The sequence below is a fragment of the Athene noctua genome, chromosome 21 (assembly GCF_965140245.1).
Source record: "Athene noctua chromosome 21, bAthNoc1.hap1.1, whole genome shotgun sequence".
NCBI classification, from domain to species: domain Eukaryota; kingdom Metazoa; phylum Chordata; class Aves; order Strigiformes; family Strigidae; genus Athene; species Athene noctua.
This window is the reverse complement of record NC_134057.1, coordinates 5,235,765-5,258,086: the sequence shown is the minus strand read 5'-3', so window position 1 is coordinate 5,258,086 and position 22,322 is coordinate 5,235,765. Positions and strand designations below refer to the sequence as shown.

Genomic DNA, 22,322 nt, shown 5'->3' with positions numbered 1-22,322 from the left:
CCGATGCTGTCTTGCAACATCAGGATCTTAATGCTTTATGCTAGTGAGAGCAGCCAATTGCTGATGTTTCTAGGGAATTGGTGTTTTGTAAATTGGGGGTCCCAAGTGATCACTGTGATGCGTGTTAGCCCACTGCCATCGGTGGGGTTATACAAGTGTGAACCCAGACTACTGCAGCGATGAAATCAGGGTCAGTGTGTGAGCAAGCCTGCATGTGTGTGCATTGCAGTTTTAGGATGAATCCTAGAAAATAACACCATCTGCATTCACTGCCATTTAAAGGCCAAAGAGTGAGGAACAGGCATCTCGACTGCACTGTGAAAGACTAACGCGAGCCACTTGCTGCATGTAATCCCTTTCATGACTCTAGCCTGTATTCACTAAAACCTGCTGACCCTGAGACGATCTGGAATGCTTTTTTTCCCCGTTTATTGCATAGAATCCCTGATCTCCATCTTCTGTCCTTGTGTTTTTTAGCTTTGTCCCTGATTTCTGTTTCAGAAAGCTGAGAGGTATGATCCTGCTGCTCTCTGGCTCCCCACTCCTCCTTGTTTGAACTTTTCCAAGCTCTTTTCACTTTGAACTTGGCTCCCAGTCCTCCTCTCTGCCTCATGTGCTACATCCCAACCCCTCTCATTTCCCACCTTCTAACACTACTTCACCTCCTCCCCTCTCCTCAGACCCTCCTCCCCTCTCCTCAGACCTTTGTTATCCCTCATATTTGCTTTTGTAACTGGACTTTTTCACCAGGACCTAACTAATACTAACACAGGGCATATAGAGATTTCAGAGCAAAGGGTTGATAGGGAAGACCTGCTTTTTGCATCAGTGCTGTCGAGGGAAATGTGACTGTCCCTGTGGGAGCAGCTGCCTCCTGGGGTTTCGAAGCACCTGTCTCGGATTGCAGGGCAGGCTGGACTCCGTGGTCTCGTGGTGGCTTGCTCTGCACTGCAGAATGACGCCTGAATCGCAGTGCTTGGAAGTCTTTTTTTTTTTTTTTCCCCTAAGGTGGCTGGCTTCAGAGCTCTCCTGAAAACATTTTCTTGCAGGGTTTGTCTTCTGTGATAAAAAAAACCAATGAGGGGAAATAGCAAGACCAAGGCTCTGGGGTACGAGCTGGCCTTTTTCAGGAGGCTTGAGCTGATGTACCTGGGATCAAGCTCTGAACTGGGTGTTTGATCCTCAGTTTGTCTTTACATTCCTCAGTTATTTGATGGTGTTCTGCTTGCTGGCCTTTGCTTCACCTGCAGGACTAAAACTGGGGGGGTGGAAATCTGGTTGTCTTGACCGGGTTGTGCTCATGATGTCTGCCTTTGGAGGAGCTTTCTGGAAAGCGGAGCCACTGCCGTAGGTGAACAACCTGCACAGGGAAGGAGGATGCGTGCTTTGTGGTGTTACAGCATCACTTCTGAGTTCTGGAAAGGAAAAGATGTGGATTTTGCCTTTTTAGTTCTACATGGGTGATACTATTTTGTTTTTAGAAGTTTGTGTCCGATTCATTTCAAAGATGTTCCTGTCTTTCCTCTTTCTGCCAGGGCGCTCCTGGGATGGCCACCGCAGGGGTGAAGGTCAGTTTTACACTACACTGCAGTGGCTTAAGCAGGGCACGCTTAAGAGCAAGGGCTGGAGTTAGGAGAGCGCAAGGCACAGGAAAATGGTCGAACAGCTCCCACTAAAGGGGAATATCAGAACTGCCGTTGCTTCTGGCAGTTGCTCCAGCAGCACCCCTGCTCCTCCGCACTCTCTGGGCAGAGAGGTCGGTGAACTCGTGATACTCCACAGCAGTGTCGGGATGGCAACAGAGCAAAGGGCCAGATGCAGATTTAGGGGGCTAGAAGTTACTCTGGGGATCCAAGATGCGCAATGAGACAATGACCTGTTGTCCTGATACCCTCCAACTGCTGGGGAAAAAACCAGAAATAAAGAACCTATCTCCAGGGCTGGTGGGGAGAGTTTTGCTCCTTGATGCCACATTGATCCCGTATCAACACAGCCTCCTCCCAGTCCCAGCTGCAGCCTCAGCCTTGCTCTGCTCCTGTGCAAATTTCTTAATGCCAGCGGATGAGTCTTGTTTTATTACACTCTCTTGTATCTGATAAACCTTCTCTTGAAGTGCTGCAAGGTGGCTACTCAGTTTTATAAAAGCCACTTGTCTGAGGCTTGCTGGTTTCTTACAGCAGCCTAGGAAATAAAATAAGCTCCGGGCACAAATACGCATTTAAATCATCCTCATGCCCTTATTTACAAGCCCAAGGCCTCCATAGATGAATGTTCTTTCCTCCACTCTGATAGCTCTAGGAGGATTTGTACTCTCTCCTCCTGGTTTTTCACTTTATTTTCTTGTCTCTTCCCCACCAGGGCGAGCCCGGGACTCCAGGAGAAAAGGTACTCTCAGGAGGCTTTATTCTGGAGCCTGCACTTCTGGTGTGTTTGTTTATTTCTTTTCATCTCCTGGAGCAGCTGAGTGAACTGAAGAATGGCTTTGTAATTCCCAGTGCCCAAATCCAGACCTTAATGGCACCTGCCAGTGTACAAAATGGTAGTAGCATACAGTGATGCCAAGTGAGAGGGAGCACACTACAGATTCCCTCCCTCCTGCTCACGCCTTTGTTGATGGGAATACCCTGCAGCCACCTTCCCCCTTTCCTCCCTACTCCACAAAACATGCACAGCACACTTTGCTTAGCAAGTATGTTCCCTCTCCCCCTTCCCTTGTCCCTTCTGCTTCCCAGTACTTCAGTGTCTACCAGAAGCCTTCCCCTGTTACTGCAGTAACTGCAGGGTTGTTCTTCTGTCATGAACCGCGTGCACTGCCCTGCAGTCTTCCTTGACTCAGTGTAGCGTGACCTGGTCTGAGTTCCTGTGGTGGGCACGGTACAAAAATACCCCATCACTCTCCATCCCTAAGCAGCCGGCTTGGTTTCTGAGCAGCTGGCTCCTCTTGTTTGAGGCTCACTGGGTTATGTTACAGCATGCGACAGCCATATAACAGACACGTTCTCTGTCTCTTTTCTTCCCCACAAAGGGAGATCCTGGAGTCCCAGGGAGGATGGGGCCCCCAGGTTTGCCAGGGAAGAGGGGGCAGCGGGTAGGACATTGTGTGTTTGGGCTTGGTGTCCTAGCAGTGCTGTGCTGTGTTCCCTGCGAGCGGGAGCTGGCGGGAGCCTGCTTTGTTGTGGCATTGTCGTGCTTGCAGGGGATTATGTGTCCTTTTCTGGCTCTTGCCCCCTTGGTGAAGTGTGTTTGCGTGTTCCTGCTTGCAGGAGGTGGGGGGGCTGGTGGCAGGCAGGGCAGCATGAGATGCCTGGGATGCAGTTTTGTTCTGGGAACAGTTAAGGACAGTCCTGCATCTTTTGACTCCAGAAATAACACCCTAAACAGAGATTCAGTAATCTGACCTTCCTCCTCAAGAAATCTGCTTCTTTACATCATTGTTCAGGCAGCACAGGATGTTTTCAGTAGCTCTTATAGGCATGGGTATTGAAAACTAGTCCTTAGATGAAAAGGCAGAATCAGGGATTCACAGAGGCCTGGGACAGGATTAGAGATTATATCCTTACAAAAACCCCAAAGGCCAAACCTTTTCTTTGGGTACAAGGTCCTGCAAATGTTTTCTTTCTTTCCAGGGAGGGAAGCATTAATTTACAGCAGCAATGTGCATGATCTGGCAGGGGAGAAGAGCCTTACAGGTGGCTGGAGGCCAAATTACCTTGGAGAAAGGGGTCACTGCACTCTAGAATTGCCAAAAGGAAAAAAAAAAAAGAATATTGCTGCTAGTCAATTATTTTCCACGGAGCCAACAGTGCATGTCTGTTCCTGGAGCGTTGGTGCAACCCCCCTGCATGTCAGATGTGTGTCCTTGAGCTCTGACGAGACTGGCGTGCAGCACCAGCCTCTGCAGGCAACAGCATGGCACCGAGAGGAACTCTGCTAGCCTTGCTGATCTGGTGTGCTGCTGTTGTGGAGAGAGCTAGGCACCAGCTGGGGAAAAGAGGCTTTGAATTGTTATTTGTAATCTGTCCAAGTTGTTAAGTCTTGGAGCTGTGAGTACTGCAGGTTAAGAACACACGTTTTTCTGATGATGCATTTGAAACATCTCTTCATGGTAATCTCTGAAAACACTCTCTGTCCTGGCAAAATGCAGACTCCTGAATAGAACACTGCAGCTGGATGGAATGGGCTAAATAGAAGTTAACCTCAACATAAAGACCACTAATTGAGCTCCGATATTCAAAAGATGGCCCAGATGTTATGGTGAACTAAGCAAAGTCACTTCTCCAAGTGAATTCTGGATGCCCTGCATTGCTCACTGTGCTGGGGCATCCTCCGTAGCCCATGCTGCCTCACACAGCTCAGCCCGCAGGCCTTGCTCTCCAGGCATTGTTGTACACCATCGTCTTTGCCATTTTTGCCACTCCTGTTTTCACTGCTTTTCAAGGCCAGTATGTGTCACAGAGCTTGGCTGCTAACTGACACTGCTTTTTTTTTAAGAGCATGGTGAGACTGGGATTTGGAGTTAGGGAACAGGAGCAGGAAATGCCTCTTGGGGGGAGGTGTGGGAATGTTGGTTGTGAGATCTTTGCCAAAGCAAAGTAATTCACAGTGTAATGGGGAGGTGTGAAAACTGGGATGGACTCAAGCAGTGGACAGTTTCTGTGAAAAGAGCCAAACTCTGCCAGAGCACGAAAAAAGTCCTGCACTCCAAATAATATTCTCCCTGGGCAACAACTTCTCTGGGTATATGGAATGGGGAGAGCCTGTGCTGAAGGACTGACAGGAAAAAGGGTTTAGCAGACCAGAGTGATGAGGAAGATGCACGGGGAGGGGGGGGGTGGGGGGTGGGGATTCTGGAGGGAAATGGCAATGATGTGCAGAGGAAGTCAAAAGGACAGGAGACAGTGTTCATTGGCCTGAGCAGGTACTGCTGGAGGATGACTAAAATCAAATCCCCTGGGGAAGAGAAGGAGGGTTTGAAATCAGGAGCAGCTCATCCTTTGGCTGCTCGTCTAGGATGGAAAGCCTGCAGCGTCAGCTTTAACCATGTCTGTTTTGCCCACAGGGTGAGAAGGGACGAGCTGGTGACCCTGGGCTTCCTGGACTCCCTGGCACGAAGGTGTTTATATTCTTTATTTTGGAGGGGGGGAGGGATCTCATCCCCTTTCCTTCCTCTCTCCTCCCACAGCTCATGCCTTCTTAGGTTGCTGTCACAGCAGAGTTCTGCAGAGCTCAGCTGGGTGTCAGCCCCAGCCAGGCGTCACACAAAGGATGGATTTTTGTGAGGAACTGCACGCCTTCACGCAGTGAGGGGGAGGCTGTGGTCCTGGGAACGTGGCAACGGAATCCTGTTCTGGTAGTTTCCCTTTGAAAGCATGACCTCAGAAGTAACGTGGCATTTCAGCCTTCCTCCTGCTCCAAGATCCATGTGTGAGGAGCAGATGGGTGTTTTGGGAGCTGCACTGCCGTGCTCCGAGTTGGAAGAGTAGCCTTGTGCTCGGAGAGACTGAGGGCAGGTCAGCTAAAGCTAAACTCTGAAACTGTGACTTTTTCCCTGCGCTCTGAGATGTGGATAGAAATCAGACCTCTCAAGTCAGGCTTTCACAGGGTGCTTTTGCTTTGGAAAAGGGGCCAGTGCACTGAATGACAGTGGCCATTTCAGGAAAGGATGAGGGTGTAACGGCAACTTGGTGCAAGCAAAGCTTTCCTTGTATCTGCTCTGTGCAAAGGATGTGGTCTGCAGGGCTGACTATCTGGCTGATGACTCTCTAGAGGGAGACATACCAAAAAAGCCATCATCAGGTGGTTTTATCAGCTCAATTTCAAGGGTAGAAGAAAATGGTTGTGTTCAAACTGGAGCCTGGGTAATGAGGCAGCTTTATATGTCCCTGGTGAATGGCCGAGCAGCAGCACTGCAGCCAGAGGGATGATGATAGCTGTGACTGCTGGCAGGGCTCGAGGTGGAGCCTGCACGCGGAGCTACGTTGGCCTGGTCCCTGAGCTGCTGGTGGCTCTGGAGCAGTGAGGTTTTTGGGCTAGCGAGAGGCCAGGTGATGCACCTTGTCTTGAGCCCTGTCTCTCTCAGTCAACAGTGTGGCAAGTGGAATTACAGAGATGGAGAGACTGAACTGTGACACATGGCTTGTTCTTCCTTGTAAACAGGGAGAGAAGGGAAATGCTGAGAATGCTCTGGCAGGAGGTAAAGGAGAACCTGGCCCTCCAGGTCTGCCCGGACCCCCTGGACCAAAGGTCAGTGGTTTTTCCTCCAGTGCATTGTGTGCTGTGAGGGATTGTGCCCAGCACAAGGTGTGTAGGAAGGTGCAAAGGTAGCATTCATCTGTGCCCACCTCTGAATACCTGCCCAAGGGATATCAGGTTCTGCAGGGTGTTTTAATTTTGTTGTTTTAAATGCTGAAGGTGAGAGAATTTGTAAACTGTGCTTCTGGGAGGAAAATACCCTCCTTGTGTTCAAAAAACTCCCCTCTAAACTCTGTGAGAAACCAGTCACTCAGAATCAATGACAGCCTCTAGACCCTGTGGTACCCAAGGCAGGGTGGGGATGGGGAGACAGGATGGAAGCCCTCCAAGTCTCCTCTCCCCTTCCTCTTCTACCTCCTCAAGGAGCAGCAGCAGTAAAATCCTGCTCCTTGGCAAAGGACACCATGAACACTTAAATTTGAAGTCCTGTCTCAGATGTACTGGGAACAGCCCTCCTGTGCACTTCCTTTGGATCTGAATTGGGTGCTTGCCTTCATGCTGAATACTCCCTCTGCACTGGGTGGAAGAGAAGGGTACCTGGTGTGAAGTCACACCAGGAGATTAGGGTTACCTGACGAGATGCAGGCACGGCAGGGGTACTTGGCTGGTGCAGTTCTTCCTCCTGGAAATGCAAAGCCGTCGGTGGAGTCATGCCTCCTCCACACAATACAAACTCATCCCTTTCCCTTTCTTCTTCACTCAGGGAGAAGCTGGTGACGTTGGCCGGCCTGGTGCTGCAGGGTCACGGGGGGAAAAGGTACAGAGTGCTTCTGCACAGCCCTGCTCCAGGTTCAGTAGCTGCAAATTTGTTCCTCCGTGTACAAAACTTAGCTAAAAGGAGCATTTTAAAACTGAGATGTCTGGTCCCAGATGGTTTCAGAGAATAACAATTCCTGGAGTCTGAGCAAGCGAAGGGATGGGCTTTGCTAACAGCATGTTCTTCTTGTTACAGGGGGAACCTGGTTCGCCAGGAGACCAGGGACCCACGGGCCCAAGGGTAGGTGTCCCTCCACTAACACTTGAAGAGTTTTAGCCCTTCAGAGGAGTCTAAGGATAGTGAGACCAGACTGACAGTCTAGATTGGGCCTCTGCTTTCTTGACAGATGTTCTCACTGTCACTAAAAGCCCTTATAGCTGGGCAATGGCTAAGTTTGAGACAGGCCATTTCTCTGCGCCATACCCTCATCAAAAGACACCCCCACCTTAGGGGAAAAAAGTCTTCCAAGCCACCTCAGGGTAAATGCTCACTCATTTGTGGGAGAGGTGGGTTTCTAGATCCCATTCTGAACTCAGGCCCTTGACATATTAGCAAAGGGCAGCAGGAGAGTGTTTGGTGTGTGCCTGAGTCTGACAAACAGTCAGACAGTCCAGTACCTGGGTTCTGGCCTCAGCTTCACCGCTTACCAGACCTGCCAGCTTTGATGCTCATGGCATGGTGATCTGGGCTTGTCTGACTACACTTCTGTAGTGTTTCCTCTATAAAATGTGCTTTCAAGAGCTTTGTTCGACAAATGAAAAACTGCAGGTGCATGAAACCGACCCCTCCAAGAGCCCTTTTCCAGGGTGACCCACAGCTCTGAGTACCCCATGGGAAGGGCAATCCCCAAGCCCTGGCTAAAGAGCTGGTATTTTGCAGGGCCCCAAAGGAGAGCCTGGGAAGGATGAAATGATGGACTACGATGGTAACATCAGTGAAGCTCTCCAGGTGAGCGACTGCCTTCCTGTCCCATGAGGTGACTGCTGGGTGCTTTACTGTTTCCCAGGGGACGCAGAAAACTGGGAACAATGTACATTTGCTTCCTCAGCAGTAGCAGCAAAAGGAAGTACTTGTATGTTCCATACGCCCCTCCAGCCCACAGCTCACTGCATACAGTGTTTTGGTAAATACTTGTGCGCCTTGTTTAGTTGATATATTAACACTGGTGGATGTAGAGGTCATGCGAATCCCCTCAGGAGTGGCCCATGACTTGGGGTAGATGGTGAATAAACAGACTGCAAAGCTTCCTCAGAAGTGTGCACTGATGGTCTGCGGTGAGCGAACAGCTGTGCCCAGCTCCGGGTTAGCTTGACTTCTACTTGAAAAAAGGGGAAATTGTAGAATAACAGCTACATGAGACAAAACTCATTTGTTTTTTCACATTTGTTCATTTTGTAGGCTCTTTGGTCATTTGGGTCAGTGTTACATTAGCGGAGAACAAAAGACCTCCACGAAAAAGCTTAGTTTTCCAATGGCTGTTTTCCTTTTCTGATTTTTTTTTTTAACTTTTTTCTAGGAAATACGAACTTTGGCCCTGATGGTGAGTTCCTAGCTTTTCTATGCGGTTTTAAGCAAGTAGCTGTAAGTCCATCCTAAGCAGATGGCCTGACAATTTAAGTGCAGCTAAAACATTTGGCCTTTGCTGTTGGGAGCTAAAGTTGTGGCAGCTGACAGCTGAAGGAAGAGCTCATCTTGCCTTATGATCTTGGGACATGAATTCTAATCAGGCCCTTTATCTCTCTGCTTTAAGAGGTAGTACATGTTACTCAGAACAGGGAGTGCTCCAGAGGGACAGGGAAGAACAAGGGGGGTTGACCAAAGCAGATAAAAAGGAGGCCTTGAGTGCCTTGCATGAAAGCTTATACTGGCAGTCTGCAGTGGATGCTTTCTGGGGGGAGGACATATTTTCACCTTTGATAACTTGACAGAACAGTCCTGTACAAAATTTATCATTTAAACCAGCAGTGACTACAAGCCCTTTGAAGACAAAGAGAGGCAAAGTAATTATTTTGAGCCAAAATAAGGGAGAAAGTGTCCCTGTATTTTGCTTCTCAGGACAAGAAACCTGGTTAGGACAAAAGACGGATTTTTAAAATGCAGTATGACAGGGCAGCACGGGTGTAAGTAGCCAAACTGCTCCCTAGGTCTCCTTAAAGTGGTAACTGCCAAGACTGATCAGGAAACCTGCTCAAAATACTAGAGCCATTTAGCTCTGCTTAATCTGTGCTTGGGCTCTAAGTTGTACAGTGGTTCCTATGATCTCTATTCTAAAAATATACTTTTGTAGATAGGAACGGAGAACATTGTTAAGTTCATCTCAGTTTCAAGAGCAGATGGCTGTGGTGATTTTTGTTTTCTACCATGAAAATGTAAAGAAATACATACATATCTCCAACTCCCTTTGGACTGGTCTGCTGCTCACTCGGGACTCTCCATTGCTTGGGTTCCCAAGCAAATACAGTTTTAGTCCCTGGGAAAATTCCCCTACGATTTCCCCTTAAATTCAGAAGATATGTTTGATTTCAAAACACAAAAATAAAAGCCCTGTTGATAATCTGAAAATGAGTTTTTCTTTATTTAGGGCCCCCCAGGACTTCCGGGTGTGGCTGGACCTCCAGGGCCACCAGGACAGAAGGTATTCGCTCAGTTCAGCACTTGCAGAGCTAAGGGAAACACAGGAGCCATCCAGGCAGAATTCTCCCCCCCAACCCTCCCCAGTGCTCCTTTTGTCCCTGTCCAGCACTATCAGACTGTCCTGCTGGCCTCTACCACTCCTCCTCATACACAATATTCTGAAAATCTCTTTTCTCACAATGATAATGCCTTATCTGAACGATGAAAGATCCTTTCTACTTGCCCTCCCCTTCAGGAAGCAGCTTGTGGGAACTGATCTCTGTGCGGGGATTGTGTTGGTTGGGGACTATGTTATAGCACCGGGGCTGTGGACTATCAGTCAGGATAAACAAGGCTGGTGAAGTTCTTAGGCAGTCACACAATGTATTGTTTCAACAGAGGTTTCCATGCTTTTTTTCTTCTGTGACTATTAGTTACCAGAGTCCCTGCAGCCTATTTCTGTAATGCCCACACTTCATCATTGCAGTGCCACTCAGAAGGAGTCAAAACAACTGCTTTCAAACTGCCAAAGTCACAATTCTGTGTTTCAGGGTGAAATTGGCTTGCCAGGTCCTCCAGGCCATGATGGAGAAAAGGTAAGACATGGTACCTCTGTGGATGGCTCTTTCCTTTGGTGGTCTTAGTATGTTCCATCTCTGTCACTGACATTGCACAGTTGCTTTTCCCACAGGGGAAGAAAGTACTTTGCTTCACAAAAATGAGCATTAACGGCTTATCAAAGTCCTAACTTATAAGGAGTGGCTGAGGTGGCATGGCAAACCTACTTTGTCCTGCCCGTGACTCCTCAAAGGTGTGAGAGGATGAGCAGTGAAAGAGGCTTTGGGCCAGGGAGTTGCTCTGCAAGAGTAACCTTACTCTTACCTGTAAATGTTTCACTTTGTGTGGATTTCTTTCAGGGACCACGTGGCAAGCCTGGAGAAATGGGCCCCCCTGGCCCTCATGGACTACCAGGAAAGGATGGACCACCTGGAATAAAGGGAGAGCCAGGCCATATCGGGGTCACAGGACAGAAGGGAGATAAAGGAGAGCCAGGACAAGCTGGCTCACCGGTGAGTAAATGGAAGCCTCTTGGAGCACTGCTGGGTATCCAGGTTATGGAGCAAGGCCCTGGGACTTCTTGGATACCTCAGAGCCCCTGCGAGGTGGGTGCTAGAGGAACCTGGCTGCTGCTGTATGCAGTGTGCCAATACAGAAGCGAGATCTTGGCCCCCTGGCAGATGTGTTGTCCATCTTGCTGGCGTGGCTGTCCCCAGCCACCTGCCCTGCTCTCTGGGCACCGTGTCACTTCCTCAGCTTGCTGCTCAGTGTTTTGCTTAAACTGAAACACCGCTGTAAGCAAGCAGGCCTGACTGACCAGCACACATGCCCTCCTAGGAGGGCAACTGCATGGGGTAACCCCCTACATCCCTGCCACTAACTGGAACAGAGTGCCCACTCTCCCAGCTTCAGTCTGTCTCAATTTCTGTATCCCCAGCAGTAGCCGAGAGGGTTTTATGCAATGAGTTTCTGCCTCTCTACAAGATTACTAGGATAAAGCTCTTGCTGTCACAACAGCTGGCTATTGGGGAGTGCTTTCTAGCATGGACTCCAGCAAACTGCATAACCGTGAGCAGAACTTGGAGGCAGGAAAGCAGTACCATATCCCACTCTGGGGACTGGCACATCCACAATGACAGGAGGATGTTCAGGCGTGTGCCTGTCTGGTTTCAATACTAGCAAAGTTCTGCATTTCCCTGAGCACCTAATGGTTGTCTGGAGTTTTCAGTGTGTTTTGGGAATGACCAGAGTCAGCCTCAGCTCTTACAATGATGTCTCATATGTCTGCGTGACATAGCCTTGCAAAAAATCCACAAATATTTCTTGATCCGTAGGGTCTTGATGGCCCCACTGGAGAGAAGGGCGAACGAGGTGACCAAGGGATGCCAGGACCGTCAGGATTGCCAGGTCCCATTGGACTTCCAGGATTGACAGTAAGAGTGAAAAAGATAGGCTGCTCTTTCCTGCTTGGCAAAGAGAAAACAGCATAGAGCAACACACAAAGGGTTCCTTTCTCAAAGTGCTGAGTGTCTTGGGAGCCCCAGTTAGGTGTTGAGGTGTCATTGAATGTCCATCAGGTCTCCAGCAGCAGGCAGGGGCCACCTGGGCATCTGCTCCTCTTGCTGTTGGGTGGTTCTGGCTCTGGCAGCTGCCTGCAGAGCCTGCGTGGCTAAGTCAGCTGGGATGCTTAGTTTGCTGGCAGCATGACACCGTTGTCAACCTGCTTGCCATGCTCCCTCCCTTAGAGGCTGTAGTGCAGCAGAGAGCCATCAGGCTGCTGTTGGGGAAAGGCAAAGCAAAGTCCTGTGGCACTCCCCTCGCACAGCCATGAGATAGCGCTCCTGGGGGCCTCCCTTTGTGTAGGGTGTCTCCTCTGGAAGCAGAGGTGCAGGAGAGCCACAGGCGAGCTCTTTGTGAAGTACATGGTACGTTCCCACTCCTCCATTGGGGAACTGCTGCTTGCCGGAATGTGGGTGGTTAACAGATAGTTTCTGATGGAGAGAGACTTCAGAGTGCAGCTGTTGGTGACAGGGTCTGTTGTTGTGTGCAGGGAGAGAAGGGTGAGCCTGGGGAGCGTGGAGACAAAGGAAGTCTGGGAGAATCGGTAGGTCACCTTTCTCATGTTCCTTCTGCAATCTCAGCGGTAGGGGAGGGAAGATTTGGCAGCAGTCCTTGCTGAAAACCTGCACATCCCACCCTCTTATGACAACACCCTTCACTGAGGACAGCAGACTTCATCTTGCGAGGCTGAACTGCCAGCCACCTCTGGTTCCCGATGCCCTACTTCTCCCTTACACAAGAAGAGTCTAGCTCACGACAAGCACTCAATAATGAATGCCTAGGGAAGAATTAGAAGGTCAGGGAAAGCATAACAAATATTTTCCTTGGCATTTGTGGTGAAGGGATTTCCTGAACAATACTTGCATGTATCTATATATATTTTTTTTTTCAGTAGATTCTGGGTTCTTGAATTTGTCCATTCTCTCCTCAAAGCTCACCTCTAGCTTCTGTAGTTCCCTGCAGGAGGGAGTCCCACAGGCTATCAACACACTCCTCTCTCTGTGTGGAGCCAGCCACCTTCTTTCCCGTCTTTTGAAACAGCTGCTAGCTGTTGACCTTGTGCCTCCTTACAGGAACAGTGGTAGAGTAGTGGAATTGGACCCTTGTCTGGAAAAACCTCACTGCTTTCCCTCCTCCTGAATATCTGCATCTGCTGCATAACCCTCCCCAGAGTCCTGCTGCTGCTTCTCAGTCACTCTGTCCTGGATTGCTGCTGCTTCCTAATGCAGTCCTTAGGGGAAGTCCAGTTTTCCAAGCCTGGTAGAGCTCTGCTGCACCCTGTGCCCTGCCTCCCCTCTGAGCAGTTCCCCTTCACCTGCTGAGGACAGCAGATTAGGACACTGACTTCTCTTGCATTGCTTTCTAGATATCTGGCCCCCCTGGACCCCAAGGCCCGCCAGGACCTCCAGTAAGTATTCAGCGATTCACCTGAGGAGCAAGGCACTGGGAATGAGGATAGAGCGGGAAGTGGCTGAGGAGGGTTCTGGGCAGAGAAAACAGCCAGAAACACTTCAGCATTGAAACAGGAACATGCTTAGTATCACCTCCAAAACCACCCCCCAGGGTAGGTCAGAGCTATGATGGGCTGGGTAGGTAAAGAGAGAAGGTTATGTTAGTCTGAGATGAAAGGGAAGACAGCAGCAAGATGGGATGGATGGGATTAAAGGGATCAGCTGCAGAAATGGTCTTAATAGCAAGCCTGGCCCACTGCCAGGTTGTTCTTGGCGAGAGCCTCCTCATTACGAGATGAAAACAGTACATGAAGTGCCCTTTACACAAATAAAGAGGCCTTCGGGCTAAGCATTTGTGCCCTCAGTGTGACAGAAAGTGAAAGCTCTATACTGCATGCTGAACTGTGATACCTGGATTTTAAAGCACATCCTTAAACATTACTCATACCTTGTCTCTCAACCCAAACACAGGGTCTTCAGGGCCTCCCAGGACCGAAGGTAAGGCTGCAAAACATTGCATCCTGAAATCTTGCTGGAGTTGTCCCAGGTGCAAGAATTCTCTCCAGTAACAACTTCCTAGCTTTCAAATGTTACTTCCATCTTGGTAAGAGGACAAATCCTTCTGGATATTTCCTTGAAGGAAATGGATTAGCAGCTCTCACTTTAGGACCCAGAAAACTGATCATTCTCTCCGGTTTTCATGCAAAGAAGTGGGAAGTCACTGGCCCTTGGAAATCTTCCCATGAGAACTTAGTTGAAATCTGTCTGAAGGGTGAAGGTCTGTACAGCAGGATGGGCAGCCTGTCATACAATCCTAAGTAACTGAGCTCTAGCTTAAAATTAGCCAGGTTCTATACCCTGTAAATTCTGCTGTAACGCCACTCAGGAACTTCACTGTTCTTGGTGATAAGAAGCTTTCTAATCTCCATCTAAATGGAGACTGGTTTGCCTGCCATAAAACAGTACGTAGATGAAAAAATATTTGAGTGGAAATGTTCAAGGAGAGCTGCGTTTTTCCTCTGGCATTCTTGGCAAAGATTGGAAAATGTGGAAAGTGTCTTAATTCTTCTGGTTATGCTTAGAATTTGGCTGCCAGCACTATCTGGGTGCTAAAGGGGATGGTGTGTTTATCGTGATTCATCTTTTCTCCAGGTGTTGATTACAGATACAGTTATCTGCCTTGCTTGTCTGTAACTCACTAGGCACTGCTATCAAGTGTCTGGGAAATTTCCATAAAATGCAGTTTCTTTAGGGTATGTGCCAAACAAATGCAGGTGAGAGTCTGGCACAGCACAGACTGGATTCTGGGCAGAGGGAGTACCACACCACTTTCTCCTTGAACAGAGGATCTGTGTAGGCTTAATTACCAGGTGCAATGGGATGTCCTGTGTGTGGAAGGTTTTGTTCCATCTTTGCAAACTGTAATAAGTCTTTTTGTAGTGGGGAGGAAGAGCATTTTATATCCTTTGCAGTCATGTCAGAAATGAGTAGCTCCTCCAGGTATGCGCCTAAGCCAAATAGTGCTGTATGGCAGTGATGCGTGGCTGTATGGAAACTGGAGTGCTGTAGAGTGAGCCAGCAGTGTGGTGTCTTATAATTCCAAAAGAGTACAGCAAGCAGGCTTACTGTTTCTGTCCAAACTCTGTTCTCCTGACACTTTTGTTTCAAAATGCAACCAAGATAATGTTTTAAAATGCCTTATGATCAGGAGTGGGGAGGAAAAAAGCTGTGGGTCACATTTTGGATCTAGGAAAAATGAATATTTTGTTTAATATTGCTTTGTAGTTAATAATACAGAAATTAAAAAATACAGTTGGAAAAGGAATGATGAAATTATTTTCCCCCAAATTTTGAAACTGATGCTTTTGCATTTACAAAAGTCTTTCCAAAAAATATTTCAGTGTGATTTTTCTTCAAAGCTTATAGACACCTGCCGTTCGCTTCCAGTGAATCCACATCTTAAAATGTAAGACCACCCTACCAGATAACTTCTGGTTATTCACATTTACCTGACACTCCCTGCAATAGCGGGGAGAGCAACACAGAAGTGAGCTCAGCTTTGACCGTCTTTACACACCGAGCCTGAGTTTCCTCTTGCTGCCACTGACTCACAGCAGGTGCTCACACAGGGTCATTTGACTGATACTGGTTTTCTTCAGACAGGGCTGAGAAGCAGGCTAAAGCATTTCTGCCTCTTGTGTTCTCCCTGCTGCTTCGGCGCTCTCTGCAGGGAGGCATGTTCGTTAGTAAGTGCTGTTACAGTGGGTTTATTTTCTGTTCCATCCTTCCTTTAGGGGGAAGCAGGGATTGATGGAATGAAAGGAGAGAAGGGTGCCCAGGGTGAAAAAGGAGACAGAGGGCCACTGGGATTACCCGTAAGTATCCAGGAAGCAAGCAGCACTTTATGAGCCAAACTCATATCAGCTGTAAAAAGATCCCTCAATAGGAGACACACGCAGGGATTTGATATGGAAAGTCAAAGAATGAGATGATCTATAAATAACTGTGCCTTTGCTTTTTAAACTTAAAGCCTCAATTTCTGTACAGGACCTTCCTCTTTTAGATCTGTTAAATAGATCAGTGATCACTTTCATTCTTCCCGTTTCTGGCGGGACTGGGAAAAACAAACAGTAGCTTTCCTGTGGGTTCTTTGCACTTCAGGGCAGTGGGGCAAGACCAGAAACAGAAGCCAAAAAGACATGGAAAAGGAAACACCTTCCCAGCCGTTTGTCACCTGGGCCAAGCTTTGTACAAAAGCTCGGTGGTTCTGAGTGCATCCGGCTTCTTCACCAGCCAGAACTTTCCTGTCACTTCTGCCATGGAATCAATGTTTCTCCTGGCACGGTAGAGGCGTGCTGTGGTCCCTGCTGTACAGGAACTCAGTCACATTAGACTAGTGTTAGGTCACATTAGACTAGTGTTAGTGCGCTGCTTAACTTAGCAAGGAGGAATTGTGGCAGAATTATAAAGAAGGTACAGGAGCTTTAGATATGAACTTGAAGACTTTGTGAAGCTCTTGGCTCACATTTGCTAAAAGCCTCTTCACCCATGGTCTGAGCTGACAGCTGATAACTAGTTAGTGGTAACTTAGTCCCACCCTGTTGCTCTGCCAGCCCCCAAATTCTCTCTCCATAAAAAGCAGTGGTGGCAGAGCACACCCTCTTCCTTTGCTGAAACTACTGCCTGGAAACAAGCACTGCAAAGCGCATCTTGTGTACTGTGTGACTTTGTCAGCCTGTGTTCGACCACCCAGATCCCTTGTCCCTGACTTTGCCTGAAATGTGCATGTCTTTGTTTGTAAAATGTTTTCCTCTTTTTAGTTGTGCTATATAGCAGTTACCTTCTAGGCCTGGATGCATCTCATCTAACTTTAGGCACTCAAGTGACCTCCTCATGAGTGTATTCACTGTGCTCCATGCAGAGCCAGTGGGGAGAAAGCAATACTTTCAAAAGGTTCAGATGCAAAGGATTATGCCTCAGGGAAGCAGTGAGAAGCAAAAAAAGCAAAAAACGCAGTCCCCATTTTGCCTTGAGAAATGCAAATGGAAGCTTTCTGTGTAAAGGGTTATCCTCTCAAGTCTGTGGACAGAAGGAGGAGGTTCTTGCGACAGCCTGAGCAGAAAGTACCCCAGCAATTATCCTGCCAAGCTCACCAGTGTAGCAGGGAACGTGCTAGCTGGTTCTCCTACAGCAGTGACCCCCGTGAGAAGCCAGGGTCACTTGGCTTTTTGCATCACTTTTCCTGAGCTGCAGAGTGGGGAAGACTGGCTTGGAAGTGTCCTCTTAGAAATGTTTTGGTTTGGAGCAACAGTATCAGCTGGCCAGCTAGGGAGCACAATTACTGAGCTGTTAGTAAGAACAGAGAGAGATTGTGGACCTTGTATCCTCCTCAAGCTACTTCAGTCTCTTCCTAAGTTTTCCATGCCTGATCCAGGGTGTTTTCAGCCTGTCAAACTAAATGCAGTGTCAAAGAGGTACTGAAATATTTCAAAGACAGACTCTGTAAAATCCCTCTGCTGGATCTGCTGCCTTTTCATGTGTGACCTAGGGCTTGACATCCTGCCAGAATTTCAGCACGTTTCAGCACTGATTGTCTGCAGTAGCCTTGGGCTTCTCTGTATGGCCAAGCTGAGGAATTTGTCATACTCAAGCAGAGGAAGACTCAGTATTTAGTATTTATATTTTACCAAAGATTTCTCTCCTGAGCACCATCAGAGACAAGACACTGGGCTAGATGGGCCTTAGGCAGAACCACTGTTAGGTCTTATGGATGAGGAAATTCAGGGCAAGAGCCAAGCAGACAGAAAAGTGCCACTTAATCTCAATCTGGTATAAATCTGCACTGGTGACACAGGAAGATGAGCCACCTGTTTTATAAGCCTCCAAACAACTGGATGTGGAGTGGAGCAAGCCTGCAGCTGACTACGTGTGTACCGACAGGACCTGAGTTTCTTGGTAGGAACTTGAACGGCTGATGGCTCTGCACTCCCTGTAAATGCCTCTGTGACCATAGGCCTCTGAGCCCCTGAGCCTCGTGTCTCATCTGTGTTGCCCAGCCTGCCACAAAAACGAGGCAGGTTTCAACTCTGCTGTCACATTGTCCTTTTCATCACCTGTCACAGAACAACTTCTTCCTCGGGGGTTTTCTTGGTGGCACTGAGAGGGAAGTTTGCATTCTCAAGGGGATCTGAAAGTTGCAGGTCAACATTATATGTACTCAGTGTTTCTATGTTTTTGTTGGTTTGCTTGTAAGTACCATCACCTGTCCTTGAGATCTTAATTTTTGTTTATTGCAAGCATATGTTTGTCTCAAGTCACTGCTTCACTCACCTCTCCCCTCCCTTCTCCTTTCCCCCTCACCCTCCTCCCCTCTCCTCTTGCCTTGTTTTTGTTAACCCTCCCCCATCTGTTCAGGGTGCTTCAGGTTTAGACGGCAGGCCTGGACCACCGGTGAGTTCCATTTCTCCGTTACCCTACGTTCCTCCTTCCCAGTATCGTGATTTGTCTTGTCTCTTCCGCCACAGTCTCGTTTACACCAGGAATAACCTTCTTTTCTCCAAAGCAGGCTTGGGAGGGGGGGTTAAACTTAGACTGAGAAGTGATGTCACATGCCTGTCTTTTTTGATGCTGCGATCCTGGGATCACAGCCTACTTGTTCCTTTTTATCCAATAACAAGATGAACGAAACCTCTGCATGGTTCCGCAATGCTCTGCTCTCCTGTCCTCTTTATTGTGAGGGGTCTCCATCCTGTCGTTCTCTGTTCTCCGAGGTAGCCTTGCTAAGCGCCTTTTCATGACAGTAGCTCTTTGGTTTTGTTTAGGCTTGACAATGCCAGTGTGTTTTGTCCTGTAAAAAGCTTTGTGTGTTGTTTTCACACACGGCACTTAAGGCTGCGTTGCCATGGGTTGCAGGCATCTCTCCATAGAGGAGAGATAAGCATCTCACCAGGAGAGGTTGCATCTAAAAGACCTTCTGCAGGCAGGACTAGCCCTTCAGCTCTCAGCAGCAGAATGCCGTGCAACTTCCACACATGTTTTCCTTAGTCCCAGATACCTGGGGGTGGGGGCAGTGGGGTGGGGTCGGGTCCAGTCTATACATCTGAGAGGTAGCGACATCTCATAGTGGAGCAGGAAGATGCAAGAGTCCCACCTCTTGTTGCTAACTCACTGTGAGACATGAAGGCATGCTCCTTGTGCCTAAGCTGCTTAGTCTCTCAAATTCAGAATGAGACGAGTGATGCTAACCTGGTTATGCAAACCATTCTGCTATTCTTGGGTAACAGCTGTTAAATAGGGGCCAAATATTTTTAATTCCTCTTGGGTAATCACACATCATCCATGTACAATCCATTTGGCTATTTAAAAAGGAAAAACAATTTCTCCTCCTTAGCATAACTGGAAAAAATTCAGCTGCTCTGTAACTTCTGAACTGAATCTGAATGGCAGCTTAGACGCTAACTTGTTTTGGGAAATTGTAGATTTAATTTTATAAATGTGCAGGTGAGATCTCAGTGTATTTCATGGCACGAAATGATGCATATGTGCAGGCAATTAAGATTTCCATGATGTGAACTCCTGTGCATGAATCTGAGGAGAGCCTGGTTTTTCTCAGTTCCTTCACTGCGTTGAAGTTGTGTGCTGCATGGACTACTTTTCCACTTATATTCTGCGGATCTTAACTTGTCTGAAAAGCTCTCCTGATCCACATGAGTCATCCTGCGCACATCAGAGGGGTTATTTTAGTGAATCAGGATTGAAAGCTCACATTAAAAAGTGCAAGACTCTTCCTTAAGGCTGTTTGTTAGAAAAAGACTTCCCTGTTCCAGAAGCTTCCTCCTTTGGTCCTCCTAGAGGGCAGGTAGTGGGCCTCAAAAGTATCCCTTCATCGAGGCTCCGTGAAGGAGTTGTAGATCAATACCCAAACGGTTAGCAAAGTTCTTGCCAACCTGTAAGTATGTGATGTAGGGTTAGGAAGGTAAACACCTATATAACCTCTAAACTATATTTTTACGTAGGTGTACTACAAATTTAAAGGCTGTACTTTATCTGAACTGCAGAATGTGGTCTGGGAGAGCTGCAAGAGACCCTCCCATCAGGGGATACTCCACAACAAGTTTGAGGAGTCTATACAGAGTTGAAAGTGCCTGAATCATTTTCTTAGCCAGAAGGACTATTGCCTAGCTGCTGTATTGCCCACGTTAAAGATAAGCTTTGGTTGGGCTGATTTTCCAAAGCCCAAGCAAGTCTCAGCAGCACTGGGAAGTGCGTTTGGTACGCTGGTGGGAGACAGCCCCTGTGTCACAGGGGTAGCAGAAAGACTGGGTTTTCCTGTCAGCTGATTGAGAGCCTGGTGGAGCAACGTAAATGGCAAAAAGGGAACCGAGGGACTGGGACTGAATGATACTCCTCTCAGTTTGCATCTGTGTATGTGTGCATCTGCGTTCATCTCTGCAGCATGGTGTCTTTCAACTTGCATGACTGACTGGCTGCCTGCCACCAAGTAACCAAATCTTTCGTTTTTGCTCAACTCAACTGACTCCAGGGGGGGAAAAGAAAATAAGAAATAAAGAAAAATGCTTATCATGTATCTAAATGGCCTTTATTCTGCTACAGCTTTCAGCCTTGTCTGACATAAACTAGAGAGAAAAAATTATTCTCCTGTGGAACTGTAGAAATGCCTGTTGTAATAATTGTCACAAGATAGCTTCAAAATTAAAAATAAGGCTCTGTAAAATGTTGCTGGTGTGATTGAACACTGCCTAATAACAGCTACTTCAAATCCATCGCCACCAACACTGAAAGCTGTAGTGGTGCTAGATGCCTTCCACCACCAGACTGTCCTTCCCAGCTGTGCTTTTTCCTAAAGGAGCAGCAGTGTCTCCTGGCTTTAATGAGGCCCTAGGATAAAAATGTCCTGATGTGTTTCCCTTCCTACAACTACAGGGCACTCCAGGACCAATTGGGGTTTCGGGACCAGCAGGACCAAAAGGTGAAAGGGTGAGTTTGCTTCAGAACTGGTCAATGCTCTGTAGTTTCTTTGAAGATACCACAACTTCTCTGGGATAGAGAAGGTCTAGAGTTTTTCTAAAGCTGGAACTACTCTCTCTTTGCGTGTGTAAGACCCTCAGCTGGACCTCTTTGATTTTTGAGTATCTCATCTTTGGGGTTTTTAGGTGGTTTGAAGCACATGCTTTACTTTTTTTTTTTTTTTTTTTTTTTTTTTCCCTGTAGTGCTGCTGTAGCCACTGCTGTGCTGCCTGTTTGTACTGAATAGGAATGTAACAATTTCTTCTCTTTTGTCTCCATTTCAGGGCAGTAAAGGAGATCCTGGAGTTGTAGGACCAATGGGGCCAGCAGGGCTTCCTGTAAGTATGGGAGCGCTAGGGATCTCCAGTGCCTGTGTCCTTGCTGTGGCTGATAGCTTAAGATGCCACTGTGATACAGCATGTGTGATTTCAGCTAGGTTAGGTGGTAAAGAACCAACTCGTGTACGCTGTGGGAGCAGGAGAAAGAGCTCGGTAGCTTCAGAGCAATGATTCAGAATGAGTTCGATGAAGCTGAAGGGAAACTGTTAATTCACCTTGGTCCTCAAACTACCAAAAGAAGCTGCATGGGACTCCCAGAATACATATCTCAGTCCAAAACACTGCTCTGAGCACGTCTGCCCTGTTTAAACTTTCCACGGCTTGGGTGCCTGCCTTCCACCTGTCACTGCAGTGACAAAAGCTGCCTCCAGTGAGGCACTCCACTGTTTGGGATTACTTTTTGCAAAAATGGGGCCGGTGTTGGAACTCTAGTTTTATGTAATCATGGAGCTGCTTCGTTGTTTAACACAGAAAAGAAACTTTGCTGTTTTTTTCCGGGACTGCATTCTCTAAACTAGATTGTTTTTTATCTGACGAACCCTTAGAGTAGTCGTAGTGGTGTTACAACCCTGGATGGCCTAATGGGGGTGAAGAGGAGGCTGTCTGCTGGAAAAGCTTTGGTTCATTAGAAGCGATTGATACAAATGGCAAAAACAAACTCCTGGGCATACATTCTTCTTTTTGAGTGGGAATACAACGGGGCCTACTTGTTTTAAAATATTTATTTTTGCGTTGATGTATTTCAGGGTTTACAAGGTCTACCTGGTGACAAAGGAATCCGGGTAAGTTACCAGGCAAATTTCTTGTATTTAGTTACTAATGCCTTCACAAAGTGATAGACTGGTTAACTCCTGAGCAACCTCAAGTAGCTAGCATGTAATTCTGTCTGCTAGACCTTCATATAAGTGACTTTACAAACTTGTACTTTAGAAGGTGATACCTGTAGCTCGTATTATCACCCTGGGACATTGTGATACATCTATCTGAAAGCTGTAACAGGGATTTTCTAACGTGTTCCTTGTTGTCATAGCTCTGTTCTCACTGAAGCACGGGACTTCATGTGTAGTAGAGTTAGGCCAACGTGGCATGCTTTAGGAAATCCTGCTTATCTATTTACTGATGTGTGCAGGGATTCACATGAGGGTTAACTGAGGTGGAGCCAACAAATCTTATTACATTACTTCTAAATTCCCCCTGAAGCATGAAAAAAGAAAAAAAAAAAAAAGTTGCCCTCTAGCAAATGACCCTCCAGAGCATTTGGAAGAT

General features: G+C 47.6%; 1 protein-coding gene across 1 annotated transcript in view; it reads left to right on the top strand.

Moving 5' to 3' along the window:
- COL13A1 (collagen type XIII alpha 1 chain) overlaps nt 1-22,322 on the top strand; it is a 92,513-nt gene that overhangs the window by 60,065 nt on the left and 10,126 nt on the right. The window contains exons 20-40 of the mRNA XM_074924327.1: nt 1,536-1,568; nt 2,359-2,385; nt 3,026-3,088; nt 5,060-5,113; nt 6,157-6,243; nt 6,956-7,009; nt 7,205-7,249; nt 7,889-7,957; nt 8,526-8,549; nt 9,591-9,644; nt 10,174-10,218; nt 10,540-10,692; nt 11,515-11,613; nt 12,231-12,284; nt 13,107-13,148; nt 13,663-13,689; nt 15,486-15,566; nt 18,106-18,141; nt 20,635-20,688; nt 21,003-21,056; nt 21,803-21,838. Of these exons, the coding sequence (XP_074780428.1) occupies nt 1,536-1,568; nt 2,359-2,385; nt 3,026-3,088; nt 5,060-5,113; nt 6,157-6,243; nt 6,956-7,009; nt 7,205-7,249; nt 7,889-7,957; nt 8,526-8,549; nt 9,591-9,644; nt 10,174-10,218; nt 10,540-10,692; nt 11,515-11,613; nt 12,231-12,284; nt 13,107-13,148; nt 13,663-13,689; nt 15,486-15,566; nt 18,106-18,141; nt 20,635-20,688; nt 21,003-21,056; nt 21,803-21,838 (1,191 nt within the window). The remainder of the gene's footprint in view (nt 1-1,535; nt 1,569-2,358; nt 2,386-3,025; nt 3,089-5,059; nt 5,114-6,156; nt 6,244-6,955; nt 7,010-7,204; nt 7,250-7,888; nt 7,958-8,525; nt 8,550-9,590; nt 9,645-10,173; nt 10,219-10,539; nt 10,693-11,514; nt 11,614-12,230; nt 12,285-13,106; nt 13,149-13,662; nt 13,690-15,485; nt 15,567-18,105; nt 18,142-20,634; nt 20,689-21,002; nt 21,057-21,802; nt 21,839-22,322) is intronic.